The sequence below is a fragment of the Patella vulgata genome, chromosome 3 (genome assembly GCF_932274485.2).
Source record: "Patella vulgata chromosome 3, xgPatVulg1.2, whole genome shotgun sequence".
Lineage (NCBI taxonomy): Eukaryota > Metazoa > Mollusca > Gastropoda > Patellidae > Patella > Patella vulgata.
In genome coordinates this window covers 65480672-65503549 of record NC_065881.2, presented here as the reverse complement: position 1 = coordinate 65503549, position 22878 = coordinate 65480672, and the positions used below count along the sequence as shown (strand labels likewise).

General features: G+C 33.3%; 1 protein-coding gene across 1 annotated transcript; it reads right to left on the bottom strand.

The window, feature by feature from the left end:
- Positions 1-318: 318 nt before the first annotated feature.
- Positions 319-22671, bottom strand: LOC126814368 (uncharacterized). Its single transcript, XM_050539456.2, has 16 exons — positions 22547-22671; positions 17670-20212; positions 16196-16373; positions 15618-15682; positions 14094-15297; positions 13578-13680; positions 11428-13203; positions 8342-8559; positions 7192-7246; positions 4637-4697; positions 4308-4406; positions 2901-3050; positions 2635-2753; positions 2199-2357; positions 1369-1484; positions 319-874 (listed from the first exon to the last, which is right to left on the bottom strand). The coding sequence occupies exons 2-16, from the start codon at positions 20153-20155 to the stop codon at positions 812-814; spliced, it is 6852 nt and encodes a 2283-aa protein (XP_050395413.1). The 5' UTR covers positions 20156-20212; positions 22547-22671; the 3' UTR covers positions 319-811.
- Positions 22672-22878: the final 207 nt, after the last annotated feature.

Genomic DNA, 22878 nt, shown 5'->3' with positions numbered 1-22878 from the left:
AAATTGTGACATCTAGAGTGTCCGCAAGCTAAAAACGTGATTTTTCGTACAATCAGGGGCCATTATCAATGAAGTTATGGTCCGATATATGCCAATATCAAAAGGAACCAAAATCTTTGGGAGATAGACCTATATTTTAAGTTTTGTCAAAATCCAATAAAATTTGTGACCTGTAGAGTATCCATGAACAAATTGTGGACGGGTGGGCGGACGGACAGGGGCGACAACAATATACCGACAACAATATACGTCCACATAAAAATGCTTCTTGGTTACAGCCAACAATAAATAATATAATCAACAGCAAACAAATAATATAAAAAAATTTTATTTTATAAATAAACATGTATACAACACATTTTCTTAGTTTTTTGCAATTTTTAAAAAACAAAAAAAATGTTTATATTGTTAAACAAAAATAATCATTGATAACCAATTTTTAATCTATGCTAACAAATCATCACATTTTAACATAGTACTACCATACTTTTTAAAATATAAACGTAACATTCAGTAAAATCTTGTACATGTACCATTATTTGTCAGTCGCACAAATTTTACACCAGTATTTTAAATTAATGATTCTTGTCTGATCCTTCATTACTCTTTCAGCATTTTTTGTTTTTAGTTACCCTGAAACACAAGTAGTGTCAGTATTGTAACAAGAGGAGGTTTCTAGTGTATAAACACTGAATTGTTCTAATTGAAAACAATCACATTTAGTCTAAGTATAAAGATCACATTTTCAACATATCATAAAAAGTTGAAGAGAAATTTATTTTGAAGGAATGTCTTTGAAACACCTGGTTTGTTATTCCACTTGTTCAGCATATATTTTAAGAATATGACCAAGACCAGCTTTATTTCTTAAATCCTGTAATAAATTTGTAAAATTTTATTCAATTTATTTTGATTTAAATCGGTCTTTGCTTATAACATAGAATGTTTTAACTTTGGTTGTTATATTCTGTATTTCTATTCAATATATAAGATTATAATTTGTTGCACAGTCTATACAAAATGCATTTTTCATGCACGAATTTGACAGCATATAGCTAAAGCTACTGAAGTTGTCAGTTTAATATATGGTGATGACAAGAAATTTAAGAGGGTGGTACTCTCTGTTAGTTTGTCTTATAATTAATTTGTTGTACAAAAAAAAACCCATAAAACTACCGATATTTTTTTTCTGTCGACATCAATACGGACATATCTTGATCACTATAAAACAATCATAATCAACGTTTCCTATTACGTTGCTTTAACCATTTCTAAATCCACAATAACACCTGAGTTGGAATTTTATTGGAATATTTTTCTAGGAATAAGGATGTCACTATAGTTCAGTTATAAATTAGGAATACTGACCTGTAATTGTTGTATTTTTTTCTTGTAATCTGTTCTCTGTTTTTTATTTTTTATATCTTCATAATAATCAGTAAAATGTATATCTATCTGTATTCTCTTTAAATGATGACATGAACCTGAAGTTAGAATAGGAACACAGACTTATAAAAGATATATCTGGACCACCTTTGATCTACTCCTATTGAGCAGAGTAAATGCATTAGAAAAATATGATGGTACATGTATATTACATTTCTGCATTATATGATGTTTCTTCACTAATACACCTTGCAGAACCCTTTATCACAATCAGACAACCTCTTAATTAAGCATTTTTAAAAACCAACTCTGGTGATAGATCATATGCAGATGGTGCTCCAAATTTATGAAATTCAATATCAAACAAACCCAAAAGCACAAATTCTGTTAAAGTTTTTAAAAAGTATCTCAAAACCGAACTATACCCCTACCTGTCCCGTTCAGATCAGGGGTTATTACTTCATTTGAACAAATCTGACTAAACTCAACTCAGAAATATGTGTTGCATTGCGTGAGGGTCATAATCCTAGTGTATATACTGCTTAACCACTGGATAGACTTAGACTCCATCGCATAAAGTACACATAGCCTGTAACTTGTCAATTGTCAATTTTTGTCAACAGATTGCTAAATAGTCAAATGTCAACTTGATCATCATTTTGCTCTGATAGAAAAGGTGTGACCAGATAATATGATATAGCAATTTTTAAACAGACACATATAAGTATTAAATAATTTTCAATTGAAAGTAAAACTGTTCAGGAAGAAAATTAAGCAATTGATAGATATCAGTTATCAATATTTTTACTTACTATAAAACTGTACAATGGCTTTAGGTGCTATGGGCATATTACGTAATTCTAGTGTATTAACATGACGTAAACCAGCACGACAAAGTGCTGTAGCTAAATCTTCTGTCAACTCTTTCATATTATCTAGTTGTAAAAATGTTAAACGTTGACATCCTGATACTGTGAAATAAAAATCAGAGGAATTAGTAAAATAAGTTGTTTCATCTAAAAAAATTGTTCCAGTCCTGTCATATTTCCAGTTAAATGAACAACGCATGTAAGACCATTATATTATCCACTAGGCAAATTTGTTAGGCAGTACAATTTTGTATTCAATATGCTCATGCTATCTGTATACATTATTAGTGGCATATAAATTTAAGACAGGTCAGATGAAAACTATTTTTTGTTACATCCGTCACAAAATTCTACAAAGGGAACAATTAAATATTTATACCTAATGGCAGTAATCCTCCTTGATCAATCTCTTTACCACCAATACCAATTTCTAACATTTCAGGATAAAACCGTGCCAACAACATCAGACATTTATTGTTAAAAACTTTAGGCTTTTTACTAAAATAAACAAAACATTTGTATTTATAAAAAAATTCAAATATTGTTTGACTAAAATTACAGATTGAAAAATAGATATTATTACTGGGTATTTGCTGAAAATGCTGGTATAAAGTTTAATTATAGAATAATTGTTAAAAATCTCACCAGGGAAATAAAGGTGGTATAATTAGAGTAGTTATACCCGGGCAACCTCCACCTATAGCCCATAAAGTTTCTGGTCCAATAGGATCCACATCACTTATATAGTGAAACTTTTGTAATAATCTACTATAACCACTTACTAACCATAAACATCTACAAATATATATGCATAATAAATGTAAATATAACATGAAATAAGTACACACTATGGTCTCCTTGTGAGTAGTAAGGCCACACCAATCTGATTTTCTGTTCTTCGAGAACATCTTTAAAAATTTCTTCCTATTACTTCGGGAAAAGACTTATTTAAAAACCAAAAGTACTTGGTTGTGCAGACCATAAGTTTTGAAATCTTCAACAGAAATGCATTCACATGATTCAAGTGGCTATTTATCTAACAAGACTCTGAAGAACAGAAAATCAAATTGGTGTGGCCTGGACCATCTTAATATTGAACATCTCTCTATAAAGCAGTGGAACACCTCCCTCCATAAAACAGTGTAAGATTACACTTCCCTTCCATAAAGTAATGTAAGATTACACCATCCTTTATAAAGCAGTGTAAGATTACACCTCCCTCTATAAAGCACTGTAAGGTTACACCTTTCTCTATAAAGCAGAGTAAGATTACAGTACACCATCCTCTCTAAAGCACTGTAAGTTTATACAATCATCTATAAAACAGTGTAAGATTACAGTACACCATCCTCTATAAAGCACTGTAAGATTACACTTCCCTTCCATAAAGTGGTGTAAGATTACACCATCCTCTATAAAGTAGTGTAAGATTACACCTCCCTCTATAAAGCAGTGTAAGGTTACACCATCCTCTATAAAGCAGTGTAAGATTACACCATCCTCTATAAAGCAGTGTAAGGTTACACCATCCTCTATAAAGTAGTGTAAGATTACACAATCCTCTATAAAACAGTGTAAGATTACAGTACACCATTCTCTAAAAAGCAGTGTAAGATTACACAATCCTCTATAAAACGGTGGTTTCGATTCCCCGGTTGTACGTGACAAGGAGTAGGGTCATCTGTCCAACGTTGTGGGTTTTCTCTGGGTCCTCCAGTTTCCTCCCACTGCTAAAGACCCCATCTCTCTCTCTCCCTCTCTCCCCACACCCTCTCTCTAAAACAGTGTAAGATTACAGTACACCATCCTATATAAAGCAGTGTAAGGTTACACCTTGCTCTATAAACCAGTGTAAAGGTTACATCATTCTCTATAAAGCAGTATAAGATTACAACCCCTCTGTAAAGCAGTGTAAGATTACACCATCTCTCTATAAACCAGTGTTTTGGATGTGAATTAATTTGCAAATTTTATTAAAGTATATATGAGAGTGTATAGTTCAATAGTTTTACATCTCAGAATAAACAATTTAATTATGAAAACCATACTTACTTATCTGTTAGTATATTTCCACAGTTTATTATACGTAATGATACCAGACTATCCTGACAGTTTTTTAATATTTCTTCTAATCCTGCTTCAACACAGCCTCTACAAAACCAATGAATATGATAATGCTTAACTGACTAATAACTGACCTTTTAAAGAAAGATATAATTCAATTTAGCACAAGAAGTAGTACAGGCAGAAATTGAAATACATTCTTGTCTAAGATTACCCATAGATCTCATGATAACTATCACTATTTTATGCTTTACTCATACTGTAAAAAATACAGTTCAACGAAAAATATTTTCTAAATTAAAGTACATGTAGGCTACCTTATATTTCTCTGGTATTCCTCAAGACTCTCATCATCATAACGACTTCTGGTTCTTAATCCTGTAAAATTATCAACATACAATGGTGAAAGCACGACAAATTTGGATTTAATGTTCAGTCAACACAAAGAGAAGAGAAGATAAGGTAAGCTAGGCTAAGCAAATCGAAAAAATTCAAAAGCTACCAATTGTAGTCAGCGGGGATCACATGATCGCAAAAGCAGATGTCGTGTTGCTGATTGACTGTTCGACTGCGATGTTCTGAGCGTCACGAAGAAGTTGAACCAATTTTTTTTAATGACATTTGATGTCATTTCACGTGGCATTTTATAAAATTAAATGAAATGGGGTTTAATGTCCTACTATTCTCCAAAAGCTGGGCTAATGGAGACGGGCATATGGCATACAGTGTGCTATGAGGGAAATTGTGGCCGGCATACTCTTATATCAAATTGAAACTTTCAATGGTCCTTTATGCATGCCAACGTGTACACAGACCCTCAGTTTTTTTGTCTCATCTGAACAACTAGACATTAGATCTCCTGGTTAGTGAGCCAGCTTCTTACCCATTGAGTCACTGCAGCTCTCTTAATTTTGAGAAATAACCTGTTATCTGTTCAAATGTTGAGCTAAAAATTTCCGCTTACCGGTAAGTTTTTGAAATTATCATTTAATCATATCAAATTTGTACCATTACTAAGAGAAATCAAATAGGTTTAGCTCCTTTAATGAACTTTAAGGGCTATTCAAGGCACTGGATAAAATCACAATACAAGGGCTTTTCTAGGTTTCACATGTATAAAGACTAAATTATTGTTAGTATATTAAAATAAAAATCTTACCAGATTGAACTACTGTCACCTAATGGTAAATAAATAAAAAATAAGGGGAGGATTAAAGCTAGCCACCACAGAAGGATGAGGGTAGAACATACACCAATTAATTTATATACCAAACAAACCAAATACTTCTAACTATGGTTTTATTACAATAGGCTGACATTCTACATGCACCATGGCCAAAAAGGATGGAATCCAAACCAAGGTTTTGATATATATACCTTAGGAGAAAAACTGTTTTACCTAGATGATTAAGATTCAGAATAATAATAATAATAATGAAGTTTTATATAGCGTCTTCTCCATGTTGACACATGCTCAAAACGCTTTTTGTAATGGCTCTACTGGTAAAACTGTTGAAACAGGAAAGTCTTTAGTGCGGATTTAAATTGATTAAAAGTTTGTTGATTCTTGATCTGTTGTGGAAGTTCGTTCCATAATCTAGGACCAGCTGAACTGAAAGACCTATACCCATATGACTTCAAATTATATCTTGGAACAACTAGTGACTGTTTATTTTGAGAGCGAAGTGATCTAATAGGATTGTAGTCATATAAGAGTTCCGATAAGTATTGAGGAGCTGCATTATTGCGACATTTATACACTAATGTTAGTATTTTGTATTTGACTCGCGCCTCAGCAGGTAACCAATGTAAAGAAGCCAGCACATTCTGGATGTGATCAAACTTATGTGTCCTTGTTACTATTCGGGCTGCAGTATTAAGAACCTTTTGGATCTTGGCTAGAAATGCTTGTGGGATTCCATAGAGTAAACTATTACAATAATCAATCCTTGATAAAATAAGTGATCTCACAAGTAGTTTACAAGCGTCAGCAGTGAGATAGTTTCTGATGTTGCATATACAGCGTAGATGATAGTAGCATGTACAGCATACCATATCAACCTGAGCGTCCATTGTCAGAGAAGGATCAAATATCACTCCAAGGTTTCGAACATTTTTGGAGAAATTTATTTCTGAATTACCAATGGTGATTTTAAGATCAGGTATTGTTAGCCCATCCCCTGAATTTAATCCACATCAGATTTGCTGATGCACAGAATATGAAACATTTAATGTATCTCTACGCAAATGTATGTTCATTATGTTTTATGCAACTTTTAGTCTGCACACTGATTGTTCTAAATACTGAATTTATTATGGATTAATTGAACTAGCATATTTTTATTTAACTCCATTTGACATAACATGTACATAGTAAATAATATTCAAAGATGTAAAGGGACCCCAATTGTTTTCATCTCAACTTGACAATAAGTCAAACACCATCAAAGTCCTAGCTACACTACTGAAGGGAAACAAAATATAACTACACATATGTAGGAAATTATCATGCAAATTTTCTGGTAAATATTATTGTGTTAATTAGGAAATAAACAGATTGCTTGACAAATAAGTAAACAATTCATTCATACAATTAAGGGTATCACAATGCAAATATTACGATAAAGACTTCAGAATCTCTACACCACTCATTAACTGTATTGTGGTGAATACATATGTAAGTGTTAGATTTCAGGCATAGTGATTTCAAAAAAATGTGGCAAGGAAAGATTCTGAAACTGCTGTAAAAGGAAAATATTTTCAAGCACAACCATGTTTATCTAACTAATATATACCTAGGCCCATCACAAAGGGATATAAAATATGGATAAAATTAAATGAAATGTAACAACATTGGTGATCCATAACATACCTTCTAATGTGAGATATTCTGTTTGTTTGCACCACTGGGATATTGTGACTAAAAACTAATTTAAAGCAATATATTTGTACATAAATTATTCAAGTTACAGTGCAGCTAGCCTTTAACACATCGACTGCCAGGCCAGATTTTATTTCATATTAACACAATTGCCACCAATTTAGTATTACCCAGAATTGTTTTTTTCTATTATAAAATAGAAACTGTCTGCTAATGACAATGGATATGAATACAATCAATGTACGTATCCAGTATATTTATTTACTCAAGTCTAGCAGTCAAAGTGTGAGACAGTATTTCATTCTAGCAAAAAATGTGATAAATGAAAGTGACAAAATGTGATTTTTAAAAATTTAAAATTGTTCTCAAAATAAGAAAATATAAGACTTTTGTTTATCATGGGAATTCCACGAAGGAAAGAAAAGAAACTTGTCTAATCTATCCTATCATATTCCATAAATTGGGCTATTTTTTAAACCTTGGTTAAATGTTTTACGACTATTGTAAATTACGCCTTTCAGATGCAATGACATGGATAGAAGTGATTGGCTCATAAAAAAGACATTACATTCAATGTAGGCATTATTGGTATTTGTAGAGATATTAAATAGAAATTTAATAATACACCATTATGCATACGAGATACTTTACTCTTGCTGATTATTTATTTAGGGTGGGTGAATTTATTACAATATGTCCAGAAAAATTTCATTAGCACTTTTGAGGATTAGTCACATTTTCTATTTTCTAAAAATAAATTTCTCAAACAATCCATTATCCATTCTACCATATTCGATATACACCTACACCGTCATTCAGAGTTCAACAGCTGTTGCAATTACTAAATAACAAGTTATGGCGCATCATGTGTTAGATAAATTGGATACTGTCGTTTTTATTATACTAACATTAATTTCAAATATTTGGTTAAAATCTGTCACAATTAGTGCTCCCTATTTTGTATGTGCCATGAGTGGTTATTGCCATATTTTCTGTTGTATAAAACACACTTTCTCACTGAGTATTTTTTCAATCTCTAGACGATATGCCGTTTTATACATGATATTAAACAAATCATAGTAATAGTATACAGTCCATCATTTCCGACAATTCTTCTTTTATATAAATAAGTAGTACTTACTGAAGATGAAATGGTGTGATTTTTCAGTTTAACATTTTTCCATAAAGCTGGATGGCGGCTAACATGCTTCCATTCACGACAAATCTGGGAAACCAGACACAAAGTCTTAAAATCCAGATAGCTGAAAATACGGAACAATGCTACTCTTCTTCTTTTGGCTTCTTCTTGTTTCTTTTGTCCGGTTTTATTACCACTATCAGAAAATGCTGAACTACTGTCTGAAATATTAATAAAAGTTGAAGTAGCATATTGATATTAATTTATAAACATTCAGATAGTGTCCAATCTTTACATGGAGTAAAAACATAAAACATGTATATTATAACAATTTATAGCTTGCAATATCCTATGTCTGCCCACATTTTTCAAGTACTATGTTTGAAAACTCAGTTTCTTTCAGAAGTAAGCGATCAAAGTGGCAGTGGAACTTACACTGACACAATTTCAAACTTCATATGTATACCTGTAGTCAATAATTAATATTGGTATCACAAATTATTTTGACTGGACTAAACTCGTTAAGCTAAAAATAGAGTTAACAAACACATAATCTTATTAACATAAAATCTATGACACTAAAATGGGAACATTTTACATAAGAGTCTAATTTCATGTCCTTTATATAGCTGTTTTTTTCTTGACCTTCCAATTAATTAAAGTGGATCACTATTTTCCTGTCTTCATTAGCCCAGTTCGGAGCAGAACAGTAGGACGTTAAACCCCATTTCATTTCATCTCATTTCCAATTAAATTGTGAAGAATATTATGGATAGCAGCCAAGTTTTTGCAAATACATCCAAAATTTGAGCTGCTAAAACACATAAAGACACTGATTATTAAATACCGAGGCAGCTGTAGTCAAGGGGTTGAATCGCAGTGTTAGCTAACTAAACTCTTCATGATTTTTCAAGCCTAGTTCCCAGAACTTCCCACTTGTTTAAATTTTAGCTGGGTTGACAAGAAAAGTGATTATTAAATACCGAGGCAGCTGTAGTCAAGGGGTTGAATCGCAGTGTTAGCTAACTAAACTCTTCATGATTTTTCAAGCCTAGTTCCCAGAACTTCCCACTTGTTTAAATTTTAGCTGGGTTGACAAGAAAAGTGTTGCCTACACCTTCAAATAAAAGTAGGTGGAAATACTGTTGTCTGGGCAAAATTCTTCTCCATAGCATAAAAAATCCTATCTTAGTCTTAAAATTCATTATCTGTATTAAAGAAAACATTTTCTGAATAAAAAATCCAAATACTTTTGCTATTCAAAAAGTGATTCAAATATTACCTTTCGGTTTTATAAACCGGCTACCCATCGCTGTTGATATATTCCCAATAAATCTCTAGCAACATTAGCACAAATATATAGTAGGCCTAATATTTGCACGCAGAGAAATGAAGCTGTTTTAGAACAGCAATGTTTTATAACTGAATTATATTAAATATCCTTTCCATCGCACAAAATACTATAACAATTTAAAATCTCAACACATCCTAATATTAATATACTGATAAGACTACGGTATATATCTGTGAATTTAGAAAAGCCATCTCAACTATAATACCTGATATTATACCTGAGTACTATGTACATCACATGTAAAATATGTAAACTACAGGTGTTAATATATTCAACTAATATTTATTCCACTATATTTAATACTATATATATAATAGACTATTACTAAAGCAACTTTTTATATCTAAATATAATAGCTTATCAATAAAACTTAATTCCATCTGTTGCATGTAGAATATTGTAGAACCATTTTTTTCCAGCTATAACTGTGCCCATATATGAACCAGTTCAAATTCTAAAGTACAATATGAACTACACACAAACCATCTCCATTCATCATGCTATCAATAATTGTAATAATAATAGCGCAGAACAACCAAACGATCATACTATTTTACAATTTATTGACGAATGGTAACCAACACATGATTAAGATGTGGATTTCTAACCCTCTTTAGGCCTAATCTTACTATTATATTACCCTTTCTAGTTATAATGAGGATCTCAAGCTATTGTATTTGAACAGGCAGCTTTCAAGAATGAATTGTTTCTTTTTTTTTTCAAATGGATTTAAATTTTAAAGTCTCTGAGCGATATAGGAATCCCTTGAAAACTACAATATTGTAAATGTAATAAGAATATTGGTCTAAATATGATTCAATCCAATAACCAACAATGATAAATCAGATTAAAATACAGATCTATATTTCGTTTCGTTTTTTTTTATACTTTTGATGGCCTCTACTACATGCAGATCTGACCAGTTGTAGTCAGAGGTCGCGTCAGGGGTCATACGAGCGGCTTTTGACCTATGACGTCAGACATTTGATTAACCAATCAGCATTGATGTTTCTAGTACTTAGTAGGATACCCACAGTTCCGTGCATCGCATTCCAAGACCTCGCTGCAACAGACCGTTTCATTGGCTAATCCTTCACATCAACCAGAATGTGGGTTATATAACAACTTTTCCAGATCCCAGTGTAGTAAAGAGGAGTAAAATGAAATTTTGACTTATAAAACACGAAACGAAAAAGGGTCTCTGTTTTAATCAGACTGAAGAAAGATTGATCAACTGAAATTCCATACTTCTCCCTATGTAAATGGTACACATTATTTTTTCTATTCTATTTTTCTCCCTTCTTTTTCTTGACAGAATCTGTCAATAACATCGGTCTACATTTTTTCGAAATTGAACTTTTTGCCATTTTGTAATATACAATTATAACCAGTTAAAAGTCTTTTTATTTTCGGATTAAACAAGCCCAATGCCACCTTTATGTTTTGCTAAATCTAATTGATGGGCCTGTTTTTAATCCAATTGAACCAAACCTGGGAGGTTATCTAGCATTGATATTTTGATATTTTTTTCTTAAACAAATGTTAAACAAGCGTGGATTAAGCTAAGAGAAATTTCATATTTTCCAAAAAACGTAAAGTACACAGTTACTTTAAACTCCAATTATCAACATGTATTTAAAATAAATATGAATTGTAATATAGAGAGATAAAAATGATGAAATGCTTGTCATTTACGGTAATATTTTGTTAAATTTAAACTAGAAAATATTCTTACCATCTTTCATTTTATCTTTATCTGCATAATGTCGTCTGGTTTTTAACTTTTTATGCAGAAGTGGACCACTTTTTTTAGAGCTACCTTTTACACCTATAATGCCTGAACGTCCTAGTTTATGTGGTGTTGCTAATTTCTCTATATCAGACTCAAAATCCATATCAGTACTTTCTTCTTTCCTAGGAATTGGACCTCTACCTGCATGGGTGGCATCTTCATCAGACGAGGGTTCCGTTTCTTCAACATCTGATAGAAATGATTTGGCTTGTTTGAGTGGAACTTCATTATATTTGACAATATCAGGAGAGAGTGATACATCGTTTACATTATCTTTTCTTTCTAATTCATTGTTTGTCTCAGATTCCTTTTGGTTGTTCAGATTCTCCTGTATAGACTTGTTTACATCAATTTCATTATTTAATTGTGGTGCCAAAGTGGGGTTTATTTCTGGTTTATCTTCATTCTCTAAATATACACAATCTGTCACATCTTTATTTTGATTTGGTGTTCCTGCAGCAATTTCAGGGTTTGAACTCTTGACAACGTTCGGAATCCTTTCTTCTGATGTCACAGCATCTATCTTTTCCCCTGCAGGCACAGTATCTGATGTTTTTGTTTCTGGTACCATGGTAACAGTAGGACTGTTATTCATCTTTGGAATCACTCTATATTGATCATCCAAAAAAGCAAACTTCTTTTCATCTTTCTGGATGTTTTGTTTCTCCATAGTTTCTCTCACAGGCTGTTGAAATTGTCTAGATGGAGAGGGACTTCGGGAAATCGGCCTAGATGAAAAACTTTGGTTCATTCTAGCATCAGTATCTGTAACAAGTAAATGAGGGTTGGGAGACTGGACCCTGTTGCTATAAAATTGTTCATATCTACTTGGACTTCTGGGTGCAGGTTTTGGACTCATTCTATTTGGATCACCATATTTCAAAGCTAAATCAGAACCAAGATAACTGTTCTCTCGGGATCGAGGAGAGCTGGACAAATTTGGTGAATAACTTCTTGAATCACTTCTGATTGGAGAATATGAACTAGAGGTTAGATTTGCTGATCTTTTGGGAGATGGAGAGCGAGAAGTTTGGCGCATATCTGATAAAAAACGAGATTTCGCATTACTGACTGGGGCTGATTGTTGGGACATTAGGTATCTGGATTTTCTAGCAGGTGAAAGAGAATAAGAACCTTCATTTTCTGATGAATCTTGTTGATTTAATCTTGCTGACGGATAACGATGTTTATATAATCCATCTGAATCTTCTTCTAAAGGAGAGAGTTTTTGTCCTTTATATCGACCAGTTTTCGATTTATTTTGTATGTCATTGTAATAACCTGACAAGTCACTGTCATCTGTACTTAAATTGTTTTGACCTTTCAGAATACCTATGGCAAGAGTTAAGTCCTCCCTTTCAGCTCTTCGCTGCGATATTTTGCTACGGATATCATGAAAATCCTTCCCTTTTGGAGTTTGATTTAGCTTGTCTAAACTTTGCCCCATGGTGTCTTGACGAATATTTCTAGGACTGTTGCTGTTATTACTATTGGATGAGCTGGATAAAAGTTGGTGAGAATCAATGTCACCTGCAGTTTCACTACCAGATGGGCTAAACCTGTATGATTCCAGATCTTCTGATGCATATGTTGTTGTTCCAGCATCATCCCACATGATACCATTTTCATCAACAGATAAATCATTACCTGTTGCATCAATACTGTCACTTAATAATATTCCTCTTGCTGTTCCATGATTTTTCTTTGATGAAATATTTTCTGCAATATTGACAAAAAAACATTAAGTCAAAAAGTCCAATAAATTTATGATTTGTATCATTTTGTATCATTTTTGAAAGCAATATTGTATTTTGCTACCTCTACCAGCAAGGACCTCATTATTAAGATCAGGTGGACTTCATATAACCACAAGGCACAATCCAAAATGGTACAAACCCTGTCTTTCTGTCCTTTTGAAACCAAAAACCTCACTGTTTAACAGACTTGCTTAACATTCATCAAGTCTCTTTTTATCAGGAGAGAACCGAAAGCAGGCAGTTTTAGATATTTTATACCAAGATCTATCAACTATATACACATAATGATGCTATATCATTTGATTTGATGGTTAATATATAGGGAAGCAATCTTACCATATTCTGTGGGACTTTGATCACCAAGTACACCAAGCTCCTCTAGATCTGTTAATCTGTTTTCTAGGGATGAAGTCAATGCTTTTTGGTTGTTGGCTGGTTTCTAAACAAAAATTAAACATAAAAATAGAGATCCACATTTCCTACACAAAATCCCAACATACTGTTTCTTATAAAGTCTTTTTAATTGCTACCTATGTATACCAATCAATTAAACCTAATTTATCAGAAAGTATGATAAATTGTTTAATGAGCATACATCAAATTAAACAATAATTATCATAAATTGTTAACCACTGGGCCCTCGTTTGCTATCTTTGCACCTGCATAAATCACTGATTACTAAGTAAAGCCAGAGGTCATCCATATACTGTCTTGCAAGAGTAATGTCATACATAATGGTGGATACATATTTCAAAAAATAAATATTTTGGTAAGAACTATATTTTTTCTGGTAGACTGTATATGTTTTCTGTTTAGGAAATAGATCTTTAACATTATTGAAACAATTTGTACCTTTTTCTTTTTTGTAAATTGTTGTTCACTGTCATCTGAGGATTGGAGCTCAACGAGTCTCAAATCGTCATCACCAAGTGGCTTTTTTCCTGTAAGAAATTCTTGCTGCACCATGGCCTTGTGGAGTCTGCTACTCAAAATGGCTGTTTGTTCTTCTGGTGTTAGGATACCACGAAGAGTCAAGTCCTCTAAATTTGTGATATCTGGTTTCGGGGACTGACCATTCCCAAGGTTGGCTCCATGGGTCATATGGCTCACAGGAAGTGACTGGGATTGCATTCCATGTTGTTGTGCTATTTGAGCACTGCCTAACATTGGTAATGATGAAAATTGTCCAGATTGCTGCACATTGCCCTTTGCAAGGTTATGTGGATCCTGTAATGAAGGATGCATTTGGCTAGCTGCATATGAAGGCCTTTGGATGTTAGATGGGTTTATGGGAACCATTTGTGCAGAGTTTGCCGGGACTGTTTGCTGATTGATTGGTAAAGGAGCAATAAAACCATTTGATATTTGATGAGGATTATTGATAACCATATGGTTTACTGGAGTCTGTAATCTTGAGGGGCTGTGATAATTCTGATTATTTAATTGACTTGAATATTGTGAACCAGGATCTAAAGGTTGCCTGGGAGTTATCAAGCGAAGACGTGGTTCTGAGCCTGGTTGAGAGACATATGATGATGGCATTCTTCCTTGAGTTTCGACAGGTTTAAAAGAGGTTTGTTGATTTGGCTGATGATACGAACCATGCCGCGGATAATTTTGATATCTTTCCTCATTTGCCAAGGTATTTCTGGGAAGTTCATCTCTTTTGCCAACTTTTTCAATATTTCTTCTTGGTGGCTTTTCTGGCCGTCTGTCAACATCACTTAATCCTGTTGGTGATTTTGAAGATTCAGACTCTCTAGGATTTCCATGTCTGTGATCAGAGTCATATTCTCTATTGGAAGAACGAACTGGTGATGAAGCAGGACTTTGTCTCCTTTTTTGTGTATGTTCTTTTCTAGGTGGTGGAGTTGGTGAAAGTGAGTCTTCACTTTCGTAAGTAGGGTTATATTTATGTGACTTTGTTCTTCTTGAAGTAGGCTTCTGAGAGTCATGCTGATTATGATCTTCATCAGAATATCTCACTGTCTTTATTTTTTTTTGTTTAACAAGATTTGGTTTACTGGGTGACTTTTCAATAACTTGTGGTTTTTCCCTGTATTAATAAAATAACAAGTTTATCAAATCAGTGCAGTAGGTAAAACCACTAATAAATAAATAATGTTAAAAGTTTTGGAACAATTCAAATTTTTAATAAAATGCCTTACTTTTCAAATGCTTGACAAATTATCAAAAGCCATTTTATTTCATTAAAAAATACAACTTGACATTTAACTTATAGCCTATAATTGTTATCTTAATTTATTCAGTTCATATTGGATATTGTAGAATAAACTTTATGGGCTATATATATTCTCCTTCAACACACATTCAAAGTTATTGACCCTTATGACTTGATTAAATTCCATTCGATACCTTTTTTTCTTGGGAATAGCCGCAGCTAGTTCTTCAAGAGATCTGGTTGCTTCGTCTTCTGCTTCCTATAAGCATAATGAAACAATCTAACATACTGCATAATAAATCTATCGTCATTATGGAATAATAAGTATAGCCTGCTACAATGAAATTAGAATGATCTATGCAGGATATACTTGTTCAATCTAGACAACCTCCTGCCATAACTTATGTATTTTGAAAATTAACAATTCCATAATAATTCCAGCTGTAGTTTTGTACACTCATAAGTAAAATATTCTGAATACTGTGGATAGGGTACGAGAATCATCAGTGTTATTCCCTTACAGGGAGGCGAAAGTTCATCAGGATATTCTGGCATGGTTCCCCCTTCTGAGTGGTGTTGGACGGAGATTATGTAGAAAAATAAATGGAACCATCGACTTTGTACAGGTCTTTCACAGATAGGCTTAGAACTTTTAAGCCAGCCCTCTTAGTACACTGTATGGCATATGCCCGTCTTCATTAACCCAATCGGAGCAGAATAATAGGACATTAAACCACCATTACATTTCATTTATTCAATTACATACATCTACCTGTAGAGATATTTGCAGTTCTTCTTCTGCCTGGACTTGAAGTTTTAGTGTTTTCAGCTGGTTCTCAGCCTTTTCGGATCTCTCTATTAAACCCGTTATAAAATCTTCTAACTCCGCTCTAGCAACTTTTTCTTTAGCAGCTGTATTCTTTAAATATGTCTGAACTTTCTCTAATTCACTAAAACACAATATGAGCATTAAGTTTTCAACATGTGGTCGTCAGATTTATTTTCTATAAAATAGAATAAAGATGGGAACTGAAACAAGGTTGAACACTCCACACAATAAAACAATCGTCAAAAAGCAAGAGAATGGAGTGTTTCAATCGGCCGAACATCAAAAGAGGATTACATTCAGATTGGTTGCTTATGCGTAGAACATGTGGTAATCTTATGACTATGTCAAAATTCTATATGGACATATGACAGCTTTGATGAAATATAGTTGAATCAAACAATTTGTAAATTTAAAAGTTATGTTCCAATATGCTTTGCAAAATTATATAATTTATTCTAAACCTAGTCTGTGAGAAAATGATAGGCTGAGAAAATTTTCAAAATAAGTTAATTTCAAAATATATAAGTAAGTGTATATATATACAGCTGGTTTATATAGACAAACTATAAGTACAGTATGTTCTGTAGATATTTTAATAACAAGATTAGTCACTAAATACATACAGTAGGCTAAGTCTACTAGATACAGTCATATCAACTTAAAATCAATATCTACAGAACAACAGGTGGTTTAGATATGAAGTCATTGACCAAAACATAATTATGCATAAAGACCCAGTTGTTCAAATTGAATTTTGAAGTTTGTTAAATGATATGTATCAAATCAGTTGGTATTATTAACTACAATATTCCACAATATAATTTTATTGTACGGTACTTATACTGTTACTACCTCATTGGGAGAACGAATACATATTAACATTCATCCACATGAAAACATTTTTCGAACTTTATATATTTTCTTTTTTAGCCAATTTAATTAAATAATTTTATGTATAGCTTATTTATTTTTAATAAAAATGTACTAGACAACATATGGTATAAATATCGCGTATGAATAAAATAAAGCAGTAGTCAATTTTAGCAGGCTGTGTTTTCCAATTCTCTAAAGATCTACTTTTAATAGAATAGAGGTATGTAATGTAATCTAATATACATTAACATTTTACTTGGGTCATTCTGACACTATTAATAACATAATTTTATTTCTATGCTTACAGGTGCAATGTTAGAAGAAGAGAATTTTGTCTCCACAGTGGCATATACCTGCCTACTTTTCATCAAATTCCAATCTTTTATGTCCCCTACCAATATGTCAACACAACAACTGTTTTTCATCCAATATGAATAACTAGACATACTTTTCATGTTATCAACTCTGGGGCAAATGAAAACCGGGTTTAAAAAATCATCAATGGATCTTCACAGCCAATAACAAATGAAAAAGACAATTTTACCTTTTAGTATTAGATAGGTCCCTTTCTTTTTCTTTCATCTCTAATTTCAAATTCTGTTGTGTTTTTTCACTATTTCTTATCTTTAATTCAAGATCTGTCTTTTCTTGATGTAGCTTCCCTTCTTTCTCTTTTATTGCTATTAATTCTTGTTGAACAGAATTAAGTTCTTTGTCTTTACCATCCAGTAGATATTTCAATGTTTGACCAGACTTTTCAGCTTCCTTAGCAACCAATTCATTCTCTTCAAGAACTTTATCATGCGCCATTTTAATTGTCTCCACTTTCATCTTTGATTGCATCAATTCTTTTTCTTTCAGGCGCAGCTTCTCTCTCAATTCTTCTATGTTACCTTCTGCATCTTTATATAAATCAAATGTTTCAGACACTATCTGAGCCTGACCATGTTTGGTTCTTTCCAGTTTCTGGTTTAAATTCTGCAATTCCTTTTCTTTAAGCTGAAGTTCATAGCGTAGTTTTTCATTGTCAAAACCAGCTTTTGACAACAGATCTTCCATCTCTAACAACAAGACCTTCCTATCTTCCTCTAATTTCTCGGATCTTCTTAAAGCAGTCGCTAACTGGGAATCTTTTGTCCTTAATTCTTTGGACGCTTTTTGTTTGATTACAGATAAATGGGAGTTCATATTTTCCATTTCTTCTTCTTGTGTAGCAATCTTTAATTTATAAATCTCTAATTTGGAATCTGGCATTTGTTCATTGTGAGGATCTGTCAACCTTTGAGGAATCATTTGAGGACTGTCAGAAATAGGCTGTATCTGTTTTACTGTTGGAACAGGATTCTGATGTAAATGATGCTGTTCTGTTGACTGTTCAGGGGATATGTGATCTGATATCTGTTCATAGGAGGTTTGCTGTATAGGATGATGAGATTGTGTGTTACTGGTCATCTGTTCTGGTGTGTGTTGCTGTATTGTAGGCTGGAGTGGTGTTTGATTTGTCAACTGTGAAGGAATATTCTGTTGTATCAAAGGCTGCTGAGACCTACTATCTTCCACATATCCTGGAATATTCTGTTGTATCAAAGGCTGCTGAGACCTGCTATCTCCCACAATATGTCCTGGAATATTCTGTTGTATCAAAGGCTGCTGAGATCCCACATTTTCTGGAATATTCTGCTGTATTAAAGGGTGATGATAGTGTCTGTTATTTGTGTGCTGTTCCGGTAAATTCTGCTGAACCACAGACTGATAAGGTACTGTATAATTTTTCGTCTGTCTTGAGAAGTGTGGCTGTATAATAGTTCGAAAAGGTGGTGTATAATTTGATGTCATCTGTCCTTGTGTCTGTGGCTGTATTACAGGTTGGAAAGATGATCTATGATCTGTCATATGTGTTGGTACAGGTTGTTGTAACATAGGTTGGTAAGTTGGTGTTGGATTTGCCATCAGCCATGGATTATACTGTTGAAAGATGGGTAGAAAAGAGGATGGATTATTTATCGTATTTTGTGGTAATGATGCAGGAAGTTGCACAGGAGTTAAATTCCTTGCTGGTTGAACTGTTGATGGAGATATTTGTGATCTATGACTCCCAACATCTGTTGAACCAGGGTTACCCATCTGTTGAATATTATTTATAAGATCTTCTGGAACAGAGTTTGATGATATAGCCGTATCATCAATAATACTCTCATTTCTAACATTACATGGTAAATCTGATGGATTACTTGTGTTGTGTGTTTGTATCTTTTTTCTATCTTTGGTCATTATCTCCACTTGGTTCATTAAAACTTTTCTTTCTTCCTTTAACTGGTTGATATCTTTGTATGCTTTATCTAATTCATCTGATCGCTGTTGTAGTGTTTTATCTAACACTGTCAGAACTTTTGCTTGATCTTGATTTCTTATTTCAGATGCCACTTCAATTCCTTGAAGAACATCTTTTGATTGGTAAAGAGCATCAGAAGTCTTCCATTGGTTTTCACGACTCTTTTCCATATCGTGACTTAATGAATCAACTCTATCAGTCATATATCTATCATTAGTCATTGGACTTGGAAATTCAAATTGTCCTGAAGTGGGACTATGTTGAATGTTATTCTGCCTAAACTGTATCCGTGGTGATGCTGCAGAGGACATACTAGCAGGATAATCTGGATCCAAACGTTCAGTTCTTCTTCTTGGAGAATCTGTTCTGCTCTGCGACTTTGCACTTGAATCAGTTTGTTGACTACTTCTTCTCAACACTTTATTTATCTTTTCTGACTTTTTTAATTCACGTAATTCCTCCTCCAGTCTATGGTTTTCATCCATGAACTGTTTGAGAGTTGGTGATTTGCTACCTGACAGTGTATCTCTACGAATATCATAGTCTAATATTTTAGGCCTTTGTCGCTTGTTGTTGAAGAAAACATGGTCAGTTTCTAAATGTGATCGTAATTGGTAAACTGTTTTGAAGTTACGACATTCACATCTTGGACACTTGTAGGGTAAATTATATATATTGGTTCTTAAATCTTGATTCATTTTGGTAGTTAGTGTGGATAGACTTTTTTCTAGTATTTTTTCATTTCAGACAAAAACCTGAAAAAATACAAGCATATTGATCAATACTGAATATATGTTAATAAACAAAAACAAGAGACCAAACTGTTCTGTTCCAACCGGGCTAATGAAGACTGGCATATGCCATGCAGTTGTGTTGTGAGGGAAATTTTGCTCAGACAGCAATTGAATTCCAACTGTCAAGGGTTCTTTTATGTGCACGACAAGGTGTACAAGGGAACTTGATTTTTCATCAAATCTGAACTACTAGACTCTGCACCTTGGGGAACTTTCACCGGAAACAAAACCCAGCCAGCACCTTGCTTACTTAGCCACCATAAAGAAAGAGAGATACAGAGAAATGGGGTTTAACGTCCGATCGACACAAACTAGGTAATTTCGGGACTAACATATGGTTTAATTTTATTTCAATAATTCACCTGCACATAGGGGTCTTTAGCGATGGGAGGGAACCGGAGGACCCGGAGAAAACCCACGAGGTTGGACAGACGATCCTACTCCTTGTCACGTACAACCGGGGATTCAAAACCACGCCAGTTGACTCAATGACAGACCGTATGATACAGCGCAGCACGCACATGCTAACCATTCAGCCATCCAACCCCCCTCCCCACCATAAAGATAGAGAATCAGTAATAATATGTGTTTTATAATATCCTTTTTGATTAGAAATTTACTCAACAGTCTCATCTTTCAAATGTCAAAAATTCACAAATATATTTGGTTAAATATCATTGCTAGTCCATTATAGTCAACCTGACATTCTAATGTTAATCTAACTCTCCACCATAATTTGCCACGAAAATGTCATTTATAATTCATAACCTTGCTAGCTCTTTTGTATTTATAACAAAGAACCAGTAAGATCTGTGATTAAAACAAGGGCCTGTGAAATTATCTGATGGAGCACAATAATATTAAATGGAAATCTGAAGATGTTAGTCATGAATAATATGATTAATTATTTATAATTAATTAACTTTTCCTATCCAAGTTCTGATGGATAAATTACAAATGTACATATAAGCATCTGTAAGGTACATGAATATTTAATTATGATTTCAATAGATGATCTTGATTTTAACTTTGATTATGTGATGATGATGATTCATCCGATTGAACACTCAATTAACTTATTTAATACTCTTTGTATACCAAAAACATATTCCATCCAAAATATTGTATGTAAAGATGAAGTTTACAGTTTCTATAGCTGAAAGTTAAGTAAAAGGTCATGAGAATTAATTTGAACATCCCCAACAGCTATGCTTCAAGCTTCTTGTACCCCCACCCCCTTTAGCAAGCTGATGCATTTGGTGTTTGCTTTATGACATACAGTCATTAAAACTAGAGCAGTGCCCCTCATATCAAACTCCTACCTATACTACTCAGGCCTGTAACTTCAGGGGGGGGCCTGTAACTCGGGTGGGGGGGGCACAGGGAGGGGGGACTGCAAAAAGTTTGCCCCCCTCCCCCCCTGTGAAAAAATTGTCGACCATAAAAAAATAGATATACATTGTCTGTCAATTTTACAGCACCCCTGAGAACACTTCCTGCCCCATTCACCCCCCCCCCTCGTCGTTGCTCTGCGCTAGTTACGGACCTGATACCTATCGCACATCCTTCGATCACTATCTATGTAGTCTGGTATATAATCAAAAGACACTTTCACGTGATGTTTAATACATACATATTATAGTGTGGTATTTATCAATCAAACTGAAATATGTAATAAGAAACTTAAATTGGTTAATTCTGACTAATTTCCGTATTATGATTCACTGTCATGTACCATATGATATTCCTAAAAAAATATAGTAAACTATTAGTTTTAATCAAGAGCAGGTCAAGGCATACATGAAAGTATAGAAATCATACTATAGGTTCATATTTTATGCTGAAATTTGTCCCTTAGTGAAAAGAGCACACTCAAAATGAATGCCATTTACATTACCTATATTACACAGAAGAACAACATGAGTTACACATAGGAAAACTTGGAAGTAACAATCACATGCTGTATTATTAACAGCAATGCACAATTTTAAAAACACCTGTTTACCTATTAGTCAAAATTCTAAAGTATATATATTATCAGTATATCACATAACTTCTTGAAAATGGACACAAACTAAATACAAAAAGGTATGATTGCAATATCTACAACAAATATATTGATTATAAACACATTGTACTGGCCTATATGACACATATGTCCATGTTAACAAATAACGTATACTCAGATCTGATAAGTTATATCTGAGTTTATAAAGTTTCTAAACTACAATAAATCGATCCATTGTTTAAAGTATAATTAGCGAATACCATGTACAGACATACAGAAAAACTTACGTGATATTTTACTGTGTTATTACTGTTATAAATATGGTGGATAATTTTGACAGTTTTAACGGTAAGTCCACGATTCTTGTTGGTGCCAGCTGTTTCAGCATACAAGTAGCACATGTAAGACGCCGGTTGGTCCATTATGATATAGGGGGGATAGGTAATTAAGATGAGAAAATGGTATTCAGCTCGATAAGGTCTGAATAATATAACGGGATTAAATTTAGAATGATAAAATAGTGCTCACTTAAATATGTGTATCTTTCACAAACTGTCAGTTAAAATCGCAGGAAAAAAAAGAAAATTTAGAATTAAAGCCAGAATTTGAAAATATTTCC

Coding starts and splice junctions, on each gene's coding strand:
- LOC126814368 (XM_050539456.2), bottom strand. CDS start 20,155: ATGAATCAAGATTTAAGAACCAATATATATAATTTACCCTACAAGTGT. Junction 7,247..8,341: donor ATCACACCATTTCATCTTCA/GTAAGTACTACT, acceptor GCTTTAAATTAG/TTTTTAGTCACAATATCCCA. Junction 2,754..2,900: donor ATACCACCTTTATTTCCCTG/GTGAGATTTTTA, acceptor TGTTTATTTTAG/TAAAAAGCCTAAAGTTTTTA.